Below are 21,647 nucleotides of genomic sequence, written 5' to 3'. Positions count from 1 at the left end.
AAAAAAAAAAAAAAAAAAAGAAGCCAGGCCCATGTCTTATGATGCCTTTTTTACAAAACGTCAGAACAGACCATTACAGAGCCTGAGCAGATCGGCGGTCACCTGGTCAGCTAGGGGCGCAGGAGCTCATTGTTAATGGATCACGGAAATTCCTAGAGTTGACAGTGGTGATGGTTGCAAAACCACTTAACGGTAACTGGGTGGTCCATGAATAAATCTCATTAAAACTGTTAGAAATAAAATCTGTTGCCAGCGGCCATGCCACCCTTCAGAGGACATAAACCCAGGCGCTCTGGGAACGAATGGCAAGGTCATTCTCGGGGTAAAGAGGTGCCCATGCAACACGGGGTGCTCTCTGATCCTCGAGGTACTCCTTGCACACTTAGGTAGCCCCTGCACCTCCTACTACCCCCTGTACCTCTGTTTTAACCCCTAGGCTCCCAGGTACCCCCTGTGCCCTTGGGTTCCCCCAGCTTCCCTCTCCCCAGAACTCCTGTGCTCCCTGGTACGCCCACACACTTTGCGCCCTGGAGTTCTCCCAGAGCCTCCTCTCTGAGCTTCTGGTTCCACCAGCACCCCGCAGGGCACCTGGCCCACACCGCTGGTCCCTTCCTCCACGCTCAAACTTGAAAGCCTCCCGGGTCAGCCGCACCCACACTCTGCGCTGATTGGCAGAGAAGTGACACCCGTAGCTTGATGGGTAAGGTATCGGCCACATACACAGAGGCTGGTGGGTTTGAACCCAGCCAAGACCAGTGAAAATGAACAATGACAACTGCAACAAAAAAATAGCCGGGTGTTGTGGCAGGTGCCTGTATTCCCAGCTACTTGGGAGGCTGAGGCAAGAGAATCACTTAAGCCCAAGAGTTTGAGGTTGCTGTGAGCTGTGAAGGCACATCACTCTACGGAGGGCGACAAAGTGAGACTCTGCCTCAAAAAGAAAAAAAAGAGAGAGAGAGAGAGATGCCTGTGCTATCTAATTAGTGGATAGCTGAGAGCTGCTATGTCCAAGACTCAAGCTGACTGGCTGAGAGAGCTAGAGGGGCTCATGCTGTGTGCTGTCTGGGTCCACACCTTGTGCACTTGAGGTGTTGTGACCCAGGTGTGACCCAACCTGTCCCTACTCCACACGCCTCACCTATAGGGACATTCTGGCTCCCAAGCTGAGTGGATTTTTCTCAGCCTCAGAAAAACCCAACATCAACTGCAGACACTACACAGACGACATTGGGGGACAGAGGCTGACTTTGTTTCCCCCTTTGTTCCCTTGGGGACAGAGAAGCAGGTGGACCTCACTCAGCCTGGGCAGGCACTCTTCCTGCCCAGCCTCCACTACAGCTGCCGGCACACCCACCAGACAGAGGGAACTTGAGCAGGGGCCAGCCTCCTAAGGAGCTCCTCCCCAGGTCCCTCTGCAAACCTGATGGTACTACTCCACCCCGTGGTACCACTCTGCCAGGGCTGGCCTGGCTGGAATGTGGAAAAGCCAGAGAAGTGCGGCTCTTCAAGACTTAGACCACACTCTGGTCTTCTTTGCCCCCCGCACTCACTGGACACAGACTCTCCATGAGGGGCGACTCTTCACTCAGGGAGGAGAAAGAGGACCCACTATGTGTCAGGGAGGCTAGAGAGGATGCCTCCTCCCTCTTGGCAGTCCCAGATAGCCCAGGATGAGTAAGGAAGCTGGGAAGGCAGGCCTTACCCGGCTTTGTGGAGGGGTGAGCTCCCGCCTCAGACCATCTGAAGGAGAGGCTGAAAGATGGCCACCCTTGAGGTAGAGGTGGGGCCTGACCAGTGCAGACTGGTGGAGGCTGGCACCAGGCCCTGCACTTTGTGCCACCTCAGGACACTGGACACTCGGCCTGTGTTGGCTGGAGAGGTGGGATCTACCTGGCTTCCTGGGCTCCCACCACCAGGACCCAGCAGACCTGAAGGATTCTCTGTCTGTGGTGGATGTGGCTGCCTTCACCAATCCAGGCCCCTGGGAGCCTTTCCCTGGAGACCTGACCCTTGAGAGCTCAACCCCTCCCATCCCCACTCCTCCCAAACACCCCTCCCCATGTTCCTGCTTATCAACCTGACAGCTGCCCCCTTGCTGGCCCAGCCTCCTGCCAACCCATGTGCTTCTGAAACATCCCCACTGGCTTTGGTTAGCAGGGCTGCCATCCACCATCTCTCCCAAGCCAAGCCCTGCATCCCTGCCAAGCAGCCCAGCAGGCAATCAAATGTCAGATCCCTCCCACTGCACCCTGTCCCTGAGAACATTTTCTTATCTAAGACCTCTGCCCTCAGGGAAGCAGAAAGAACCTCCCTCCACCTGGCTGAGAAACAAGCAGGGACCCCCTCACCCCTGTCCTGGTAGGGCTCAGCCACAGGAAACCTTAGCAGATGAGTGTCAGGACACTTACTCCCCTGAACTGCCTCCTTTTGAGGTCATCTTGGGCTGGCCCTGTCCATCACCTGAAGGTCACTGTTCTCTCATGCACTGTGCTGGGCAGCCTCATCTGACATGCTTCTAATGTGAGTGCACCTCAGTGTTCCTCCTAGAAATGTGTCTGGGCTGAGCACTCCTCAACATTTCATTTTAGTGATAATCCTCAAAAGAAAAAAAATCAACATGATGAAGGCACCATTTCTCCCTGAATCATTACCTATAATTTTAACTAGGAAAGGGGGGTTCAGATTTTATATGAAAAAGTAAATTTGGAATAAAATCTAAAGGCTGCTGTGACCAGTTCTACGAGACATTATAACCTGTCATAAAATGATGACTAGTGAGACCATGGTGCTATTATATACATAGAATAACGGAAGAATCTACAAAAATGGAAATCACAAATTACATGGGAATTCAGCATATAATGAAGATATTTCTAATTTGTGGAGGAAAGGGAGATCATTACCCAGTAAATAAGGCTGTCACAATTAGGGACCATTTAGAAATGATATACACATGCTACAGTGGACTGGAGGTTTATGTTTTCTGAAAATTGCATGTTGAAATCCTCACCCCCAAGGTAATGGTATTATGAGGTACTGAGGTCATGAGGGTAAAGCCTCCAGCATGGAGTTCGTGCCCTTATGAAGAGGCCCCCAGAGCTGCCCACCCCCTTCCCTTGTGAGAGGACAGGGTGGGAAGTGCCATGAGGAACTAGGAAGCAACCCTCACCAAACACCAAACCTGTCAGCACCCTGACGCACAGCACTTAGCCTCTAGAACTATGAGAATAAATAAGTACTGTTCATAAGACGCCCCATCTGTGGCACTTCACTACAGCAACCCAACCAGACTAAGATTCATGGAAATCACTACCATACTCCTTACCTCAAAATAAATCCCAGAGGCATCAAAGGTTTCCATATAAAAAATGAAATTGTAACAATGCTTATGGAAAAACACATTTAATTTGCCATGGACCAAGTCTTTGTAGGAAAATCAGAAAAGTAAAACAAAGATATTTATAAATTTTCTACAGGAGTATTTACAATTTCTTTGAAATAATAAAAAAAGTGAAAACCATAAAGAGAAAGTACACCTGTGGAAGCAGAGACCCCCTGGAAGGAGGAGCAGAGTCTCCTAGCTGGCAAGGTAGCGCATTTCGGGCTCCTAGGAGTCCCCAGTTGGAAGCAGGGTAAAAGCTATGGGAAGTGACTGGTTACCATTATATCCTGGCCACACAGGACCAGTGGCCACAGAGGGCATGAAATGTGCACCATGTGAACCCCACTTGGGTATGGCCATCTCTTCACTGTCACCCACTCCCAGACCACCCTTTAATCTGTGCTCTGCAGCAGCAGACAGGTCACTGCAGTGTCTCCCTGAAGAAGACTGCGTGTTGGGCTTTCCTGTTGGCGGGCGCAGCTCCCCTGGCTTCTGGCTGCAGCGCAGAGGACAGCAGGTGTGTGAGGACTCAGCTGGTGACCACCCTGCAGGCCTTGACCATCCCATCTTGACAGCCACCAGCTGACTAAGGTGTTCCTGCTCTCCTGGCATCTAGCACTTCCCTCTCTGGGATCCCAGTCAGCCCCATCTCAGGAGAGTCTGAGCATTCTCTTAGAGGCACTGCTCTGCTGACGTGGGTGACTTCAGCCTTAGGTTTGGCCAGACATGTTGTAACTCAGCCATCGTACCCCTGCCCACTCCTATTCCCCCAGCCCTCTCCTGTTCCCCCCCCCACCCTCACCTGTTCCCCCCCACCCTCTCCTGTTTCCCCCCCTCCAGCCCATTTCCCTCCTTCTCCCTTCTCCCCCCAGAGTTGACTCCAGGAACAAGGCAAGTCTCTCCTCCTCCCATGGTGGCTGAGAACAGTGCTTCCCAGCCATGTTCCCAGGCCCCCTCCTTCCCGCTAGGGCTGCCAAAAACAAGCTTCAGGTACAAGGAATAAAAGTCCCAAGTTTCACAAAACCCCCAAGTTCTCAGTAGATGAACAATAGTAGAAAACTCACCAAGACTTGATTAATTATTGTTGTATAACCATAACCATTGCGATATGAAACGTATCCATTGTCGACCAAAGCTGTGTTAATTATTGTTCCGTTGCTGTATCCATGACTACCCGAATTGTAACCCCCCCTTAACCAGCCACGTTTTGCTTCTGTAATATGCTTGCACAAAGCCTATAAAAAGCAACTCACCATCTCACCTGGGCTGCTGACTAACTCTCAGAGCAGCAGCCCCTGCGGCAGGTAAAATAAATTACCAATTAATTAACCTAAGTAGAGGTCCAACTCTATTTTTCCAGGTCTCCTAAGTTATTTCAGACAGAGCAGATGGCCACAGAGGGAAGACCATGTGAGGACACAGAGAGAAGATGCCGTCTGCAAGCCAAGAAGGGACTCCTCAGGAGGAGCCAGCACTGACAACACCTTGACCCCAGACTTTCAGCCTTGGGGACTGTTGTCTGAGCCCCAGTCTTGTGTTCTGGACTTCCAGCTCTGTGCCCAAGCCTCCCTTTACCCTTTCACCAGGCCCCTGAAGGCCTCAGCCTTCTCCAGGTGGCTTTCTGTTTCCCCTACCCCATCCCACTTAGGCTAGCTCCTGCACGGCAGCTTCTGAAACCCTGTCCCATCCTGCATAGTCCTCAGCTTCTGGGCAGGCCACTACCAGATTAACCTAATGCTAACACTCTTGCTTTGGCACTACCTATTCCTGCTGAGTTCCTCCTTACAGTTCCTCCTCCCCCCAACTGCTGCCTTGGCAATTTCAACATCCACACTGACCATCCTGTCCAAACTCCAGCTTCCAGAGCACTCCACCTCCATGGCCCCAAGGGCCATTTTCCATTGCCTCAAACACCACTCTTGCAGTCAGAGAGGGTCACCTTTATACTGTGTCCACCTCAAAAGTGACAGCATCAGGGCTCCACTCTGGCCCCTCACCACCTGTCCCCCTAATCACTTCTCTACCATTCCTACACCAACAACAATTCATCCCATGAGGCAGGGCCTCTCCCATCAGACTAACCTAACCCTAACCCTCTTACTTTGTCTCTGCTCTCTCCCTTGGGCACACCCACCTAGCAACCCCTAGCCCTGCTTAAACCTCATCATCTCCGAGCCCACCCTGCAGGTGAGCATTGCAGGAGAAAGTCACCCAGCTGCATTACCTGCTCTGACTTTTAATTTAGGGGCAAGTATCTGGGGGTAGGGAGAGGAGGGCTCGTAGCAAAACCAGACAAACCTGCATTTCTCCCAAAACTAATTTTTCACTTTTATCTCCTCAATGCCCTGCTTCTCACTCTCATCTGCGACTTCTCTTCTTACTTCACTGGTAAGGGATGTCAGACACCACTCTCAAATCTGTGCACTTGCTCCCAGCCAAGGCCACCCCTCTGGCCTCCAGAAGTCCCTAAGGCTTCCTCACTCCCACCTTTCTCCCCACCCTGGTTCACACTAAGCATTCTCTGCCCAGCCTCCCCTCTGAGAGCCCCCCGGGTGCCCACCAACCCCAGCCCCTCTCCATGGGCTCTCCACTCCTTCTGATCCCTTCCACGTCGTTCACCTGTGTGCAGCTAGTGACCTTATGAGGGCAGAGGCTCTAGGATCCCAGCTTCTGGCAGAAAACTGGCACCAAAAGTGGGCCTAATGGCATTTTTGGAATTACTCTGCTAAATGATAATACTATACATCACTACTTCTGGTCGCTTTCGAGTAGTTCTTAAGCAAAGCCCTATTCCAACAAATATATATATATATTTTTTGAGATGGAGCCTCAAGCTATCCCCCTGGGTAGAGTGCCATGGCATCACGCTCTCAGCAACCTCCAACTCCTGGGCTCAAGCGAGTCTCCTGCCTCAGCCTCCCAAGTAGCTGGGACTACAGGCACCCACCACAACGCCCGGCCATTTTTTGGTTGCAGCCATCATTGTTGTTTGGTGGGCCCGGGCTGGGGATTCGAACCCGCCACCTTAGGTGTATGTGGCTGGCGCCTTAGCTGCTTGAGCCACAGGCGCCGAGCCCCAACAAATAATATTATCACACTCTGCGAGTGTAGACATGGCCCCAACCTTTCGCAGCCACCTCCACGCAGCCCTAGTCTCTGCCACAGGTCACAGACCCCCAGGCCCCGCCCCAGGCCCCGCCCCGCCTCTCTGCCCACCCCAGTCTTTGCGCAGGCCCCGATCTCCAGGCCCCGCCCCTGACGCAGACTCCACCCTTCTCCTCTCCACTCCTGCGCAGGCCCGCCCTCCAGGCCCCGCCTTTTCTGCCTGAGGCTGCGCAAGCCCCTCTCCAAGCCCCGACCCCAGCCTGTTCCCGCCCGAGGCCCCGCCCCTCTCTGCCTCCTGATTCGCGCAACCGATAGCCGAGCCGGGCTAGCCATGGTGACCCTGGGCCTGTCCCGAGTGAACGACACCGTGGCCGCCAAGCACCCAGTGAGAAGGCTGGGCTGGGACGTGGACCCCAGACCTCAGACCTCAGAAGCTGACCTGATGGGGCAGGGGCTGGGGAGAGAAGAGTGACGGAGGGCGAAGGAACCCACTTGCTATGGTGCTCCAGGTCCTTGGGTGGGCACAGGGATGGCGAGAGGTGTCCAAGGCCCCACGGTCTCTACCCCACAGCCAGGGTGTGCCCAAAGGAGGGACAGGAGGGGCAATGAAGGAAGAGGGAAATGGAACTGAGCCTTCCTCTCCTGCCCCATCTCAGGGACTCCGGGAATATGCCACGTGCCAGTCGAACGCCTTCATGAAGGGCATTTTCACCTTAGTCACAGGTAGGCTGGGTCCAGGTGTCCTAGCACGTGGAGCGAATGCACCCTGCTGTTTCACCCTGACTTCCCAGCAGATGGTGCCAAGTCACCTGCCCTTAGGTGCTGGAGGCCTGACAGGTGCCACTCAGACAATGCCCCAGGTCATCCTCTGGCTAGCCCTGGGTACAGGCTGATTGGTGGGTACCTTGGCTCTTGGCAGGCAGCTGCGTGACCTTTGGCCTGCAGATGTTCATTCAGCGGAAGTTTCCATACCCTTTTCAGTGGAGCTTACTGGTAGCCGTGGGTGAGTACTCAGGGTTGGTGCCTGGGCTTGTCAGCCGGAGGGAGTTTCCACTGGGGATGGGGCAGCTGTGGGTCGAGCCCCAGTTCTTGGTGGCACCTATGCCCTACCCACCACATCTGCCAGGATCCCTGCCCAGCTTCCCTCACCCTGAGAAGTACGAGGCTGAGGCCCCAGCCCATTGCCCCCTTGCTTCCTCATCTTCAGTCACAGGCTCCATGGCCAGCTATGGAGTGACAAGAATGGAGTCACAGAAATGCAGCAACCTCTGGCTCTTCCTGGAGACGGGGAAGCTCCCCAAAGACATAGGCACAGGTGAGCCTAGGGGTAGTGGACACCAAGGGTTCAGCACCCAGAGTTTTAGGCAAGCAAACTTGAGCCCCAGCCATAGGCTAGGCAGGGCCCCTCTCCTGGCCTGTGCACCGTGGAAAGGCTGGGGCTGTGGTGGGCACAGTACCCAGGCCTTAGAGGGCTCCATTCTCAGTAGGAAGACTAGGAGGAGTGAGGGGCCTCTGAGAGGGAGGGGAGCAGTGTGGGCAGCCTCTAGTACTGTTTCAGGACTGTCTTTGCCCTGATCAAATGGGTGCAGGGACTCTCAGCAGGAATGGACATGGTTCTAGCTGTCTCTCTTTGCTTCTTACAGATCCACGCAGCTAGGAGAGCTCCAACTGCGCACAGGGGATTTGGGCCAGGGATCATCCTGGAACACAGCCCTCAGTGCCTCCCAACCCTAGGCTGGCCCTCCCCACCTTACATAGGTCCTCTCCATACCCTGTGGTACCCCAGCTGTATTCTCTGCACATGTGCATGGCCAGGCTCCACAAACCTGTGTAAACCTGCTACTGCCCCAGACTGGGACCTGCCCCGGAGGGAGACCAGAAGAACCCTCCCTGGGGTGGTGGTTGGTCCAGGGCAGCAAGAAAGGGGATTGCATGCGCATCTAGGCAGCAGGACTTAAACACACTCAGCTGCTCTCAGCTGCGCTGGCTGCATCCTGCCCTGCATCCTCACAAGTCAGATGACAGCTGGTGCTGGGGCAGGGGGCAAATAAACAATGTGTCCCTTCTCCCACCTGAGTTATAAAGCAACTGAAAAACAAAAGACTGAGAAGAGAGATGAAATGTCGCCTTGGTGTGTGAGGATGACATACAGATTGCACACCAAGGACACACAAGGCAAGCTCCTAATGCTGTGCCCCAGGACTGGACATTTCCTACTGGCCCTATAGGCCTATTGAGACCATCAAGGCCTCTGGCTGTAGGTGAGGGAGTTAGAGAGGGGAGGGAAGAGGGATGCAGGCAGAGCCCAGAACCAGCTGCCAAGTTCGTGGCCAGGCCCACTCAATTTCACGCCCACCAATCAGATAAAGCTGGTCCTCCCAAGCACTTGTAGCAAAGAGCCAGTGGTTGCAGCCCAACCTCATGGAGGAACACTCCCGAGTGGGCAAGTACTCCCACACTTGGCCACAACAGGAGGCAGAGGGGTACAAATCCTAGGCATGTCCGATGTTGATTACCCTGGCCTCCCAGTGACCCCGCAGGTCCATGCTGCTCCGCCCCAACTTAGGCCAAGTGTTGGCCTAACTGATCACTCAAAAGTATGTTCACTGAGTACCGAGTGTGCCCTCAGAGTTGGCAGGAAAGCAAAGTGACAGAAAACCCAAGATAACAGGGGTTTGAGCAAGCTAGAGCTTTATTTTTTGTTCCTGTAGTAGTCCCAGTAGGTGCCTCGATGGCCTGATTCTCAAGCCCCTCCCTCGTCCTCTGGTCCCAGGCAGCTGCACCAGCCCCAGCCATTGTGTCTTTATCCCACTTGACAGGAAGGAGAGAGGGGGAGGAGGGCAGCTCACCTGCCACTTCTGTTCACAGACTTTGTCAGAATAGGTCATGGGGCACACTAGTGCCTGGACACCAGGAAGGCAGCTGCCCCACACTGAGACTTGGGCTCCCATATCTGAGAAATAATGGAGAACCCAAACTGGGGCAAGTAGGTTCTGCCTCAGCAGGACACCAAGCTGGGCCCCCTAGAACCATGAAGAAGTGAGTGGCCACCCCCTTGCCAGGTCCTTCCAGCCCCTTGAAAGAGGGAGGACAGAGGTAAACTTGGAGTTTTACACTGGATTGGCTTTCTAAAAATGGAAAGTGACCATAAAGGTAAAGGACTTGTGTGAGAGGTCACAGAGGAAGATAGGCCCCATAGCAGCACATGGGTGAGGGCCATTGTTACAGGCTGAATTGCATGCCCCTCATTCCTATGTTTAAGTCCTAACCCCAGGATCTCAACATGCCACTGTACTTGGAGATAGGCTCTTCATGGTGTAATGAAGGTAACATGAGTTCATGAGGATGGGCCCTAATCCAATATGACTGGTGTCCTGCTAAGAAGTGGAGTTTAGGCTTGGCGTCCATAGCTCAGTGAATAGGGTGCTGGCCACATAAACTGAGGCTGGCAGGTTCGAGCCCAGCCTGGGCCTGCTAAACAACAATGGCAACTGCAACAAAAAAAAAAAGAGTGGCCAGGTGTTGTGGCTGGTGCCTGTGGTCCCAACTACTTGGAAGAATGAGGCAGGAGAATTACTTAAGCCCAAGAATTGGAGGTTGCAGTGACACCGCAGCACTCTACCAAGCGCAACATAATGAGATTGTCTCCAAAAAAAGAAAAAGGAGTTTAGGGGCCAGCACAGCGGCTACACCTGTGATCCCAGCACTCTGGAGGCCAAGGCAGGTGGATTGCTTGAGCTCAGGAATTCAAGACCAGCCTGAACAAGTGCAAGACCATGTCTCTACTAAAAATAGAAAAACTAGCTGGGCATCATGACATGCACCTGTAGTCTCAGATACTCAGGAGGCCAGAGTAAGAGGATCACTTGAGCCCAAGAGTTTGAGGTTGCTGAGAGCTATGACGCCATGGCACTCTACCCAGGACAACAGAGTGAAACTCTGAACCAAAAAAAAAAAAGAAAGAAAGAAAGAAAGAAGTTAAGATTAGGACACATACATGCACAGAGGGATGACCGACCATATGAGGAGGAGGGAGAAGACAGCCATCTGCAGACCAAGGAGGGGGCAGCCCTGCCCACACTTTGATCTCTGACTTCTAGCCTCCAGAACTATGGGAAAATAAATTACTGTTGTTTAAGCCCCCAAGTCTGTGGTACTTTGTGACCATGGTCCTAGCAAACTAATACAGGCAAGGTTGGGAGAAAAGCAACCCAACTTGTGTACCCATGGAGTCCCAGGCAGTTGGATGCTCCAGGTATACCACTCTAAACAGAAGGGCACAGGGGATGGAGAGGCACATGGGGGACTGACCCCTCAGGAATAAGTGGCACCTGAATCAAGACCCAGGAGCTCCCAGAGGGACGAGGGGGCAAAGCAGGAGAGGCTCCCGGCAGCATAGCAAAGGTTAGGAAGAGAAGTGGGAAGAGATGAGGCTGCGAGGGATGAGGCCTGGGGGTCTTATGAGCTAGGTCACCCAAGGTGTGGAGTTTGAACTTGGAGAAGGGGAAAACAGAGCCCCTACATGGTAGTGACAGTTGTAGGAGGTACAGTCCAGCTGTTCTGTGCAAGGCAGCCAGGGAGCATGGGAAAAGCTGAGAAGGCACAGGGATGCAGTTTGGGGGGATTGCTGTGCCAAGCCATCACACAACATTTCCCCAAAGAAAGATCCAGATCAGCGCCACGCAGCATCTGAGCCACAAGCAGGCACCACAAAACTCATTTCAGTTAGAACAAGTGTCCAGAAACTGGCTGGAGACAGTCGCCCAGAGGAGGCCTGCAATTCCTGCAATTCCAGGGTTACCTGGGCATTAAGAATCCTGGACCCCATCACAATGGGCTGAGATTCTTGGGACAATCTAGACCAAGGCTCTGTTGAGCAGGCCAAGGCCAAGGAGGGAGGGAGGTGAACAAGGCCTCTGGGGGACCATGAGGGCCACCATAAAGAGACACAGTGAGTCAGACTTGGAGGAGCAGATGCAGGAGCTGAAGACCATCACTCGACTTCAAGGTCAACCAACAGCACAGTGACCAGCCATCTTGGCCCACCTGTGATTGGGGGCCCCTGGGTGCAGGAATTTCAGTTTTAACAGAGGGGTGGGGGGAGGGGCAAGAAGACACTCTCTGCCCACTACCAACAAGACTGGGGGAGGGGATCAAAGGGACCTGCAATGAGGGAGTTCAAGGAGATTTGTGGGCATAAGAGCAAATGGGCCTCTAAGCCAGAAGGGACAGGAAAGGAACCACCTGCTTCTGTGGGCAACAGATCTTGAAGAACCACAGGACACCAATAGCTCAACCTCATCCTTGGCCTCCCTCTTCCCACTGCCACACCCTGTCCACTGAAAACCTCTCAGATAACTAGTGCTGAGCAGTGGAATGGGGTGTCCCCAGGCCTGGTGGGAGGAGGGAGCCCTGATGCCTCTCACTGGGGGATTCTGGGCCAGACCCTAGCACATATCCTTGCCACCCTATTTGCTCCACCTGCCCACAGAGCAATGTCAGATGGTCCAGACCCAGGGGATGAAAGAGAAGACCACCCAGAACAAGGCAACAATGACCCTCTTGCGCAGTGACATCCGCAGGGGTGCCCAGGACTGGGCTTTAGCCAAGAAGGTGCATGAGCCCAACCCCTCCCTACTGCCTGGGGATGAGGGGCTCCTCCTCTCCTCCCCACCCCAATTTTTCTGGAGCCAGAGGTCTTCTGGGAAGGGCTCTAGTCACTCCAGCAATTCCCCCCCACACACAGCTTCCTCACCACTCACCCTGGAAGGCATGGCCTGCCCAGTCTATCTGCTGCAGCAGGAGCCCTCTGGCTTTCTGTCCAGCTGGAGGAAACCCAGGCCCTCCTCTCTATACCCCTATCACCTCTGAGCTGGGATGGCCAGATGGTATCTCGCTGTGCTCTGCTGCCAGTGGTCCCCAACAGCAGGGGAACAGGGGGCCCTGAGGAGATTGCCTGGAGCAGCCAGGCTGGGGGTTCGCACAGGGGTGTGGCATCAGGCTCAGCCGCTGCCCTGCCCCTCACAGTACGACCAGTGGATCATCTCCAGGGCCTGCGGAACGGAAGTGCCCCTGAACCTGGCGCACTCCCGCAGCACCATGGAGGTAATGAGGCGGGAGGGGATTGGCAGCACTCTCTCAGCCCTGCTCGCGCACCCCGCACTAAGTGACCAAGTGGGCCGGTGAGGGCGGAGCAAGTGCCCCACCCTAGGGTCCCTGTGAGGTTGCCACCGACACGTCCCTCCGCCTGTCTGCTCCGGGCGAGCTCTGCGGTGCCCCTCCCACACCCCACGCGGACTGTGTCCTCCCCCACCAGGTGGCGAGGGAGAAGCTCCGCAAGTACGTCTTCGACCGCGTGAACGCGCACAACGTGCTGATCTACCTGGTGAGGCGGCGCGGGCAGAAGTTGGAAAACATGCAGCTGGAACTAGCTAGCCTGCGGAGCCAGCGGGAAGCCACCAAAGAGGAGCAGCGGCTGCTGCAGGTGGCGCGGGGCGCTAGCCGGGAGCGCTGGGCCCCTAGAAGGGCGGGAGGAGACGACGGGGCGGCGCTGGGAGAGCAAGACCTCCCTTAAAGAGCCCAGTCCCGGCTGGCGCGGTGGCTCACACCTGTATTCCCAGCACTCTGGGAGGCTGAGACGGGCAGATTGCCTGAACTCACAGGTTCGAGACCAGCCTGAGCAAGAGCGAGACCTTGGTCTCTAAAAACAGCCGGGCGTTGTGGCAGGCGCCTGTAGTCCCAGCTATTAGGGAGGCCTAGGCAAGAGAATCGCCTAATCCCCAGGAGATGGAGGTTGCTGTGAGCTCTGACGTCACAGCACTCTACCCAGGGAGACAGAGTCTAGTCCTCTGGAGTGGGCCTCCATCCCTTGGGCGTCCTGGCCCCTCTCGCTCAGCTGCCTACCGCTGCCCCTAGATCATCCGCCAGCTGGAGAACAACATCGAAAAGACGATGATGAAGATCACCACGAGCCAGAACATCCACCTGCTGTACGTGGACCTGCTGGACTACCTGAAGAAAGTGAGCCTTGCCGGGGGAAGCCTGCTGGCCAGGGCGGGCGAGGGCTCAGGGCCCGGACCTGCTGCTCTCCTGCCCAGTGGTGGGAAGACCATATCCTGCTTTGGCTACCAGTGAAGCAGGACACCCAAGAGTATGCAAAACATCCCTTTTTTTTTTGAGAAAGAGCCTCACTTTATTGCCCTTGGGAGAGTGCCGTGGCATCACAGCGCACAGCAACCTCTAACTCTTGGGCTTAAGCGATTCTCTTGCCTCAGCCTCCTAAGTAGCTGGGACTACAGGCACCTGCCACAAGGCCCAGCTATTTTTTGGTTGTAGTTATCATTGTTGTTTGGCAGGCCCAGACTGGATTCAAACCCACCAGCTCTAGTGTATGTAGCTGGCGCCCTAGCCACTGAGCTACAGGCACCAACCAAAACATCCCTTTTAAAACTTGGTCTTTGCTAGTCCATGGATGTATTGGAACTGCTTGGACTTTCTCCAACATATTGAATGGTTTAGGACTGTTTGTATTTTTTAATTGCCCAGGCCTATGAGAGTTGAGGGCAGGCCCTGTACCACAGAATGTCCCCTACTATGCTGCCAGGCAGGCACCTCCTGCACCTTATGGGTCTGCCCACCAACCAAACCAGCACCCTTGCTCCCGGCAGAGCAGATCCTAATCCCCCAGGGCCTTGGCAGTCAGCACCTTCTTCACAGGACAGGAAGGCTGAGCAGCTCTCCCTCAGCCTTCCACGAAGCAGATCACGGACCCATGGGCAGTAGATAAGGAAGAAGACAGGAGGGGCTGGGGGTGCTGAGAAGAGCGGCTTGGTGGGTGGGTGGTTCAGGGAGAGAGGGGGGCCACAAGAGCAGAGAGCCTGGAAAGGGGACAGAGGAAGCCCCCCAAACACACTCACCCTAAGACTTGGCAAAGGGGAGGCCTGGGGGGGGGCAGTGTGTGGTGGGGTGACATCAGGAAGTGCATTTTGGCAGAAACAGGTGCACTATAGCTGTTCCCTGCTGGGGTCACACCCTCCAACTCCTGCCATGACCCCAGGCCATCCTCTTGCCCTTCCTGGTTCCCTGAGCCCCTGGTCCTGGGAGGCTCACCTGGAGGCCTTGCCCACCCTTCCTTCCTGGCCTACCTCTCCCCACAGCCCTCTTAACACCTGAGTGTTTTATGTCCCCTGGTAGCACCTTTTAATTTTTTATTTTTTTTTTAAGACAGAGTCTCAGTTTGTCACCTGGACTAGAGCAGAGGCCTCCCTGGGCTCCTGTCAGCCTTTCCTGGGCAGGACATCTCTGGGCTGTGGAAGTCTCTCAGGCCATGCTGGCCGCCCCTTCTAAAACACTTCCTTTCACCTGCTCTATGCTGGCTAGGGCTGGGGACAAACCCAGCACTGTCCTTAGAGCCAGTGCAGTGTAGGGTGAGGGGCAGGGGCGTGTGCAGTCCACTCTGTGTAACAGTCACAAGAGAACTAGGAAGGGGTCACAAAAGCCAGCATGGAAGGGAAGCCCTTGAGCTGCCTGTGGTCTCCATGCCCACCTGCCCTTGCCCTTGCAGGTACTGGTGGGATACCCCACGGAACTAGACAAGCTACAGAATCTCGTGGTCGAATACTGCTCAGAGCTTTCTGATATGACAGTCATGTCCCAAGAAGCTATGATGATCACAGATGAGGTCAAGGTGAGCTCTGTCCTGGGGCTGAGACCCTAGAGGGCTAGCTCTCTCAGCCCATCTGGTCCCGGATCCATCAGGAGACCCCCACACCCATGCTAACTATAATCCCTGAAGGGACCCAGCAGCCAGCTCCACCAGCCTCTGTTCATCCACTGGGCACAGAAGCCATGAGGTTGATGAAAGGGAGAGAATTGGCCTGGCCAGACTGCAGGGTAGGATGGGGGGTCACCCATGTAGTCCGTGTGAGGCACCTGCAGGGCCTGAAAATGCAGCCATCCTCCTGGAGTGGGCAGAAGGAGGAGCCAACTTCTTGCCCAACAGTCCATGAGGAAATGTCACACAACTGTCCCAACATGGCAGCAAGGTGTGGGGTTCTGTGGGGGCCCATCTTGGTCTACTGACCTGCTCAGGGAGGTCTGGGACAGCTTTCCAAGGAGGCAGGTTTGAGCTGGGCTCTGAAGGAATGAACAAACAGGGCTCAGTGGTGACTGGAACATGGGAGAAGAAAATACAATGGCAGAGGCGCTGGGCTTGGGAGGGGGATGGCACATGCAGGAGACATGGCTGGGGGCAGAGAAAGCCCCAAAGGGTCTGTCCCAGTGAGTCAGTAGAGTCCAAACTAACCTGGAGCCCTGGGGAGAAGCTAAAAGGGACACAGAACTAGATTTGTGGTTCCAAAAGGGTACACTCTGGCTGTAGGGACTGGAACTGGTCAGGCCAGAGGTGGAGTAGGGGTGGCCAGAAATGAAGAGACCTGAAGCCTCTAAACGACAACCCCAATGAGCTATAACAGGAATGGTGAGGGAAGCAGTGTCCAGGACACATAGGCAGGAGCAGATGGATGATGATTTTAGCCACTATAAGGTGCTCTAGGAGAGAACAGGTTCAAGGGGACAACAAACTTGTTTAGACACACTGAGTCTTTCATAGGGTCTACGTGGGGCAGGCCAGGAAGCAGCAGGGTCTAAAGGGCAGTAAGAGCCTGGGCTGGAGAGGGAAACTCACTGGGCATGTGTGAGCTAGGGTCCCTAAGCAGAGGAGGCAGGGGGTGTCTCAGAGGGGGCAGCCAGGCTGGTAGGACCAGTGGCATGGGTAGTATGGGAAGAAGGCATGACCCACATCCTTGGGTGCTATTCTAAAGTCTAGTAAGAGAAGGATTGACCACTGCCTGCTGGCTTTAGTGTAACAGCCCCTCACCTTGTCCCCAGAGGAACATGAGGCAAGGGGAAGCGTCCTTCATTGAGGAGCGCAGGGCCCGGGAGAACCGGCTCAACCAGCAGAAGAAGCTGATAGACAAGATACGCACAAAGGAGACCAGTGAGAAGTACCGCAGGGTAAGGCCCACCAGGACTAAGAGCAGGGTGGTGCCCCACTCAGGGCTGCCTACTGGGCTCACTCCCTGCACAAGATACTGCTTACCTTCTTCCTTGGCCCCCTCTCCCATCAGGGCCAGACGGACTTGGACTTCCCTTCCAACCTGATGAATGCAGACTTCCTGAAAGGCAAGAGCTTCACTCCCTGCCTGCCCCAGCCTGGGTCTCAAGAGGCCAGCACTGGCTTAAGCTACCCAGTCAGAATACCGTGAGGCAGGTGTACTGTGCAGTCATCAGGGTGAGGGAGACAGATGAGCCCCTTCCTCTCCCAGGCGACCCCTGCAGAGGCTGAGAGCCTGTGGGTAGTTGTGGCTGCAGCCATACTATCCCAGCACCCCAGGGCCCAGTCACTCAGCAATTTCTCAGAGAGGACCCCTGGACCCCAAGCTGCCTCTGAGGAGTACCACTAAGCTCTGCAGTGCCATGTCCTCCTCACCCTGCTCTGCACTGAGGCTGCCTGGGGTGTCCCTGAAGGGCCACACTAAGGAGGGGGCAGGTGAGGTACAGGGGCCCAGCTGAAGCAAACAGCTTGTTGGGGTTGCCTTCTCGACACTGGGCATCTGATGGTCTCGCACAGAACCCCAAGCTGTCTTTGCATGCTGATAGCCCCTTCCCCTCTGCCAGTGAGGAGAAAGGAGAACTCTGAGGTTGACATAGAATACCAGACGGATGTGACTGCTTTGGTGGAGAAAGTCAAGACTGCTGTGCGGTGCTCCCACCTCTGGGTAATGCTCCCTGCAATCCTGGGGCATGGCAGGAGAAGGCCCAAACTGGGCTGGGGTCTACGGAGCCCCTGAAGTGGACACAGAAAGCTGTACCTCCCTCAGGAGGACTCCTAACCTGAATGGCCACCCTTGCTACTCCTAGGCCTGGAAGGAGACTTGGGGCCTGCAGGCCACTCTCAGGACTGAGCTGTGGGATTTTTTTTTTTTTTTTTTTTTTTTTTTGCGGTTTTTGGCGGGGCTGGGTTTGAACCTACCACCTCCAGCATATGGGGCCAGCGCCCTACTCCTTTGAGCCACAGGTGCTGCCCTGAGCTATGGGATTTCCCAGCCCATCCCAGGAGCAGCAGTGAGCCTAAGGATCCAGATACCATGGACATGGCCCTGCTTCCAACCTCAACCTTTTCCCAGTACAGTAGAATCACAGCAAGCAGCTGCCTCCAACTTCCCCCTTTCGTTTTAATCCCATCTGAGTTTATTATTAGGCCCTGACACAAGCTTGTCCACTGTCAGACAAGTGACTCAAAGTGAAACACAATGTCCCTCAGTGGTGGTCTCCTTGTCTCCAGTGTGGGTATCTGCCTTCTTTCCCATACAAAGTACTTCACCCTTGCTTGGAGCACCTGCAGTCCCAGCTACTGGGAGGTTGAGGCAAGAGATCGCTTGAGCCCAGGAGTTGGAGGCTGCAGTGAGCTGTGATCATACCATTGTACTCCAGCCTGGATGCCTCTGTCTCTAAAATAAAAACATGGCCAGGTGCAGTGGCTCACACCTATCATCCCAGCACTTTGGGAGGCTGAGCCAGGAAGATATCCTGAGCTCAGGAGTTCAAGACCAGCCTGAGCAAGAGGGAGACCCCATCTCTAAAAAAAAAAACTACCCAGGCATGGTGTAGGCACCTGTAGTCCCAGCTACTTGGAAGGCTGAAGCAAGAGAATCACTTGAGCCCAAGTGTTTGTGCTTGCTGTGAGCTATGATGCCACAGAACTTTCACTAGGGTGACAAAGTAAGAATATGTCTAAAAATAGTAATAATAATAATTAAATAAAGAAAATAAACGCAGGTCACTCCTGGCTGGCCCCTCACGAGCCTACAGTGCCAGTTCACGTTATTACTGATCCCTGAGTGCAGAGGCCCTACATTGCCACTGGGAAGGGCCCAGAGGAAGCCAGTTCCATGGGGCCCACACCTGCTTCTCTGCCCTGACTGGCCAGGACATAGCCGGCCGATTCCTGGCACAGAAGAACACGGAGGAGAACCTGGAGCTGCAGCTGGAGGACTGTGAGGAGCGGCGGAGGCAGCTGGAGGCCCTGACAGGCAGACTGGGGCTGGAGGAGGCCTTGCTCAAGTTTCGCCAGTTGCCCAGCTCCATCAGGTACCCAGGGCTCCCCAGGTTGCAAGGCCAACCCCTGTGGGCTAGGGGTAGGGTGGGAGCATGCTCAACCCTGCCGATGAGTGGGGGCCTCACCGTCAACATCTGAGCCCCTGACCCGAAGACAGCACCCAACTCATGAGCCAGCCTCCAGAGGGGTCACTCCTGCTGTGCCCCTGTGGTCCCCCACAGCTTTAAGTCCATAGAGAAGAAAATGAAGGACATGCTAAAAGAGGAAGAAGAAAGGCTCCAGCTGGCCCACTCCAACATGAACAAGAGCCAGAAGCTGCTGCTAACCATCCAGATGGGCATAGACAACCTCTACATCCGGCTCTATGGCGTGGCGCTGCCCTCCGCCCAGGTACGGAGCAGGGAGCTGCCTGCACTGACGTCCCAGTGGGGCCAGAGGGGAGACAAGACCTTCCTCCTCGCCTGCAGAAAGAAGCGGCGCCGCATGACACCCTGGATTTGTACAGCAAGCTGGCACACTGCGAGGAAAAGCTCACTTTTCTGACTGACCGACTGCAGTCGCTGTCCAAGACAGAGGAGGTACCGTAGGCTGGGCCTGGAGGCGCCCCTACAGTCCATCCCCTCCCGGTCAGCACAGCTGAAGAGGGCTGTGCTCTGCAGGTCGGCACAAAGGTGAGGGACGCCCTAGAGTCCTCCACGCTTAAGGAGAAGTACAACACCAGGATCAGTTTTGAGGACTTGGACGACGACATGATCGGTACCGCCTGGCGCTCCGCCGCGGGAGGGGCGCGGCCGGCGGCAGGGCTGGTGCTGGCTCCGCTCTGACCTGGAGGGCAGTGGGGGAGGCGGATGTATTGTGCCTGCGGGATTTTCATGGTGGAGGTGGCTTAGTGATGTCGTGGAGAGGCGAAGCCAGTGAAAGAAGAATCCACCTAGTTTTCCCGAGAGGAGGGACATGCCATGAGTGGCAGGGTCGCGGGGGCACCAGGCCAGGAGGGGCAGAAAAGAACCGAAGCAGGCGGGGTGCGCGGCAGAGGAAGCAGGGAGGGCTGGGATGGTCACTGCGGGGCGCCGAAGGCAGCGCGCAGGGGAAGGGAGGCTGGTGCTCGGCGGGCACACGAGCTAGGAGCGCAGGCGCAAGGCAGGAAGCAGCGGCTGCGAGGGGGCACACCCCCGGGGACCCGGAACCCACAGGCCCCCCGGCGTGCGGCCGCTTCCTGCACCCTTGCAGACACCTTCCAGTTTGCCGACGTGGACCACAGCTATGTCCCTTCGCGAGCCGAGATCAAGAGGCAGGCCCAGCGGCTGATCGAAGTGAAGTTCAAGGGGAGCAAGAAGAAGAAGAAGTAGCCCTGGCAGAAGTAGCCTGCCCTGCTCTGTTACACAAATAAACATTTTTCCAGGACTGCTGCAATCGCTGGGGCGGCCAGGGTCTCAAAGGAAACTGGTTCGCGTGACTGAAGCCCAGAGGGCTGGGGGCTAGCTGTAGAGAGCTGGCGGCTGCGGAGCCTACGGGCCTTGAATTCTGCGCATGCGCGCGCCCGACTCTCTTGGCCCTCGCGCCGCCCCGTAGCCACGTAGCCCTGGAGCCACGAGCTCCTCGCGCCTAGCTAAGCCGGCACCAACATGGCGGTGCAGGTAGGCGGAGAGCGGCTGTGCCAGGGGCAGCGGGGTATGGCGCGGAGCCACAGTAGCTGAAGTGCCCGAGCTGCCGCTGGAGGCCGCGCTCCGCCACCGGGACCCCGGCCTGTGGCCGCGCCGGCTCAGGCCGCGGGGAAGGCCGGGCCGCCAGGACATGGTGCAAGTCAGGCCGCGCCGCTACCACCGTTGAGCTCGCCGGCCGCTTCTGGGCTCGGACATCGCAGCAGGAAGATGTTTTCCGCCCTGAAGAAACTGGTGGGGTCGGAGCAGACCCCGGGCCGGGACAAGAACATCCCCGCTGGGCTGCAGTCCATGAACCAGGCGCTGCAGAGGCGCTTCGCCAAGGGGGTGCAGTACAACAGTGAGTGCGGGCCGGGCCGCCGCCTTCCGCGGCTCGTGGGTCCCTGCGCCGCTTGGCAGGGTGCCCAAGAGCTGAAGAAAAGTAGAACGTGTAGTCGGGGAGGAGGCGGAGGAGCGGCGCTGTGCATGTGCTGGGAGGCCCTGCTTGGCCTCCGGGGGCAGGCAGTGTGTAGGGAGGTGCGGCCTGTAGTCCGGATGGGGATGAGCGCCCGCGGGCGTCAGGCACTGCGCAGGTGCTCCAGGGCGCAGGTTCTTAGGAGCAGGAAGTTCAGCCGGGCCGGCAAAGCCCTAACCCACCCAAGGGCGGGGGTCCTTCGAAAGTCGGTCATTACTGGAGAATGTTCACCTGGTGGGAAAACCTGCTCGAGTAACCTTGCATAACAAACTTGGGCCGAGCACTTAATAGGTGCGTTATGCGTCGCCTCATTTGGCCTAGGCGATCTCGCCTAAGAAGAATTATTACATAATATGAAGCAAGAGCTCTTTGGTCTATGGGCATAAGACGCTAAGGCACTGCTTCGGGGCCATGGGGCCCTTTGGTAGTGGGCTGTGCGCTCCACCTGGAAGAGGGCCAGTGAAATCCACCTGACTCCGATGGTCTGTGCTGTGGGAATTTTCTTTATTGACTTCTACCGAATTTGAAGACAGAATATCCCTCCACGCCACGCATTCTCGCTTTTTTGTTTTAAAGAAGCATTTTTAAGGGACGTATTTAGGAAAGCTCCAGAAGGCATAGCCCTTTACTTTTGATTGTAAGGAGACATCTTTTATTTACTAACGCCCCCAAATGCCCAGAAGGGCCCCTGTCTCCTGTTACAAATTATGTAAATTGTCCTCTTAACCTCTTTTGAGATTTTTTTTTTTTTTCATTTTGAGGGATTCCTGTAGTATTTAAAAGCTTTGGTGTTCTTCTCTGCAGGTTTGTTTTTTTGTTTGTTTGTTTGTTTGTTTGTTTGAGAGTGTCTCACTCTGTCACCAGAGCTAGAGTGCCAATGGCATCACAGCTCACGGCACCCTCAAACTCCGGGGCTCCAGAGTAGCT

The 21,647-nt window shown here is 55.5% G+C and overlaps 3 protein-coding genes across 4 annotated transcripts in view; all 3 read left to right on the top strand.

Annotated features, from left to right (window-relative positions):
• The first annotated feature begins 6,794 nt into the window (after positions 1-6,794).
• TMEM141 (transmembrane protein 141) lies at positions 6,795-8,574 on the top strand. Its single transcript, XM_012808246.2, has 5 exons — positions 6,795-6,872; positions 7,144-7,210; positions 7,407-7,490; positions 7,695-7,802; positions 8,131-8,574. The coding sequence occupies exons 1-5, from the start codon at positions 6,819-6,821 to the stop codon at positions 8,142-8,144; spliced, it is 327 nt and encodes a 108-aa protein (XP_012663700.1). The 5' UTR covers positions 6,795-6,818; the 3' UTR covers positions 8,145-8,574.
• Positions 8,575-11,413: 2,839 nt separating this feature from the next.
• On the top strand, positions 11,414-20,066 carry CCDC183 (coiled-coil domain containing 183). The gene is made up of 14 exons (XM_003794944.2): positions 11,414-11,495; positions 11,979-12,100; positions 12,515-12,592; positions 12,804-12,971; positions 13,403-13,507; positions 15,051-15,173; positions 16,376-16,501; positions 16,615-16,669; positions 17,165-17,265; positions 18,477-18,637; positions 18,827-18,995; positions 19,073-19,183; positions 19,265-19,361; positions 19,836-20,066. Exons 1-14 carry the CDS (start codon positions 11,414-11,416, stop codon positions 19,952-19,954), a joined length of 1,617 nt encoding a protein of 538 aa, XP_003794992.1. The 3' UTR covers positions 19,955-20,066.
• A 151-nt stretch (positions 20,067-20,217) lies between these two features.
• Positions 20,218-21,647, top strand: part of RABL6 (RAB, member RAS oncogene family like 6) — a 32,486-nt gene continuing 31,056 nt past the window's right edge. For both annotated transcript variants that reach the window (XM_012808305.2, XM_012808304.2), the window contains exon 1: positions 20,218-20,606. In XM_012808305.2, the coding sequence (XP_012663759.1) occupies positions 20,477-20,606 (130 nt within the window). In that variant the 5' untranslated portion in view covers positions 20,218-20,476. The remainder of the gene's footprint in view (positions 20,607-21,647) is intronic.

This window comes from Otolemur garnettii, unplaced genomic scaffold (genome assembly GCF_000181295.1).
Source record: "Otolemur garnettii isolate 467f Iridium unplaced genomic scaffold, OtoGar3 scaffold00087, whole genome shotgun sequence".
Classification (NCBI taxonomy): Eukaryota; Metazoa; Chordata; class Mammalia; order Primates; family Galagidae; genus Otolemur; species Otolemur garnettii.
Note: the sequence above shows the minus strand (reverse complement) of the source record. Positions and strands in the feature narration are given on the sequence as shown.

What these genes read in the sequence shown, in the direction of transcription:
- CCDC183 (XM_003794944.2), top strand. Translation starts at nt 11,414, where the DNA reads ATGAGGGCCACCATAAAGAGACACAGTGAGTCAGACTTGGAGGAGCAG. An exon ending in TGGCGCTGCCCTCCGCCCAG is followed by an intron (nt 18,996 to 19,072) that starts GTACGGAGCAGG and finishes CCTCGCCTGCAG; the next exon opens with AAAGAAGCGGCGCCGCATGA. An exon ending in CTTGGACGACGACATGATCG is followed by an intron (nt 19,362 to 19,835) that starts GTACCGCCTGGC and finishes GCACCCTTGCAG; the next exon opens with ACACCTTCCAGTTTGCCGAC.
- TMEM141 (XM_012808246.2), top strand. Translation starts at nt 6,819, where the DNA reads ATGGTGACCCTGGGCCTGTCCCGAGTGAACGACACCGTGGCCGCCAAG. An exon ending in CCGTGGCCGCCAAGCACCCA is followed by an intron (nt 6,873 to 7,143) that starts GTGAGAAGGCTG and finishes GCCCCATCTCAG; the next exon opens with GGACTCCGGGAATATGCCAC. An exon ending in GAGCTTACTGGTAGCCGTGG is followed by an intron (nt 7,491 to 7,694) that starts GTGAGTACTCAG and finishes CCTCATCTTCAG; the next exon opens with TCACAGGCTCCATGGCCAGC.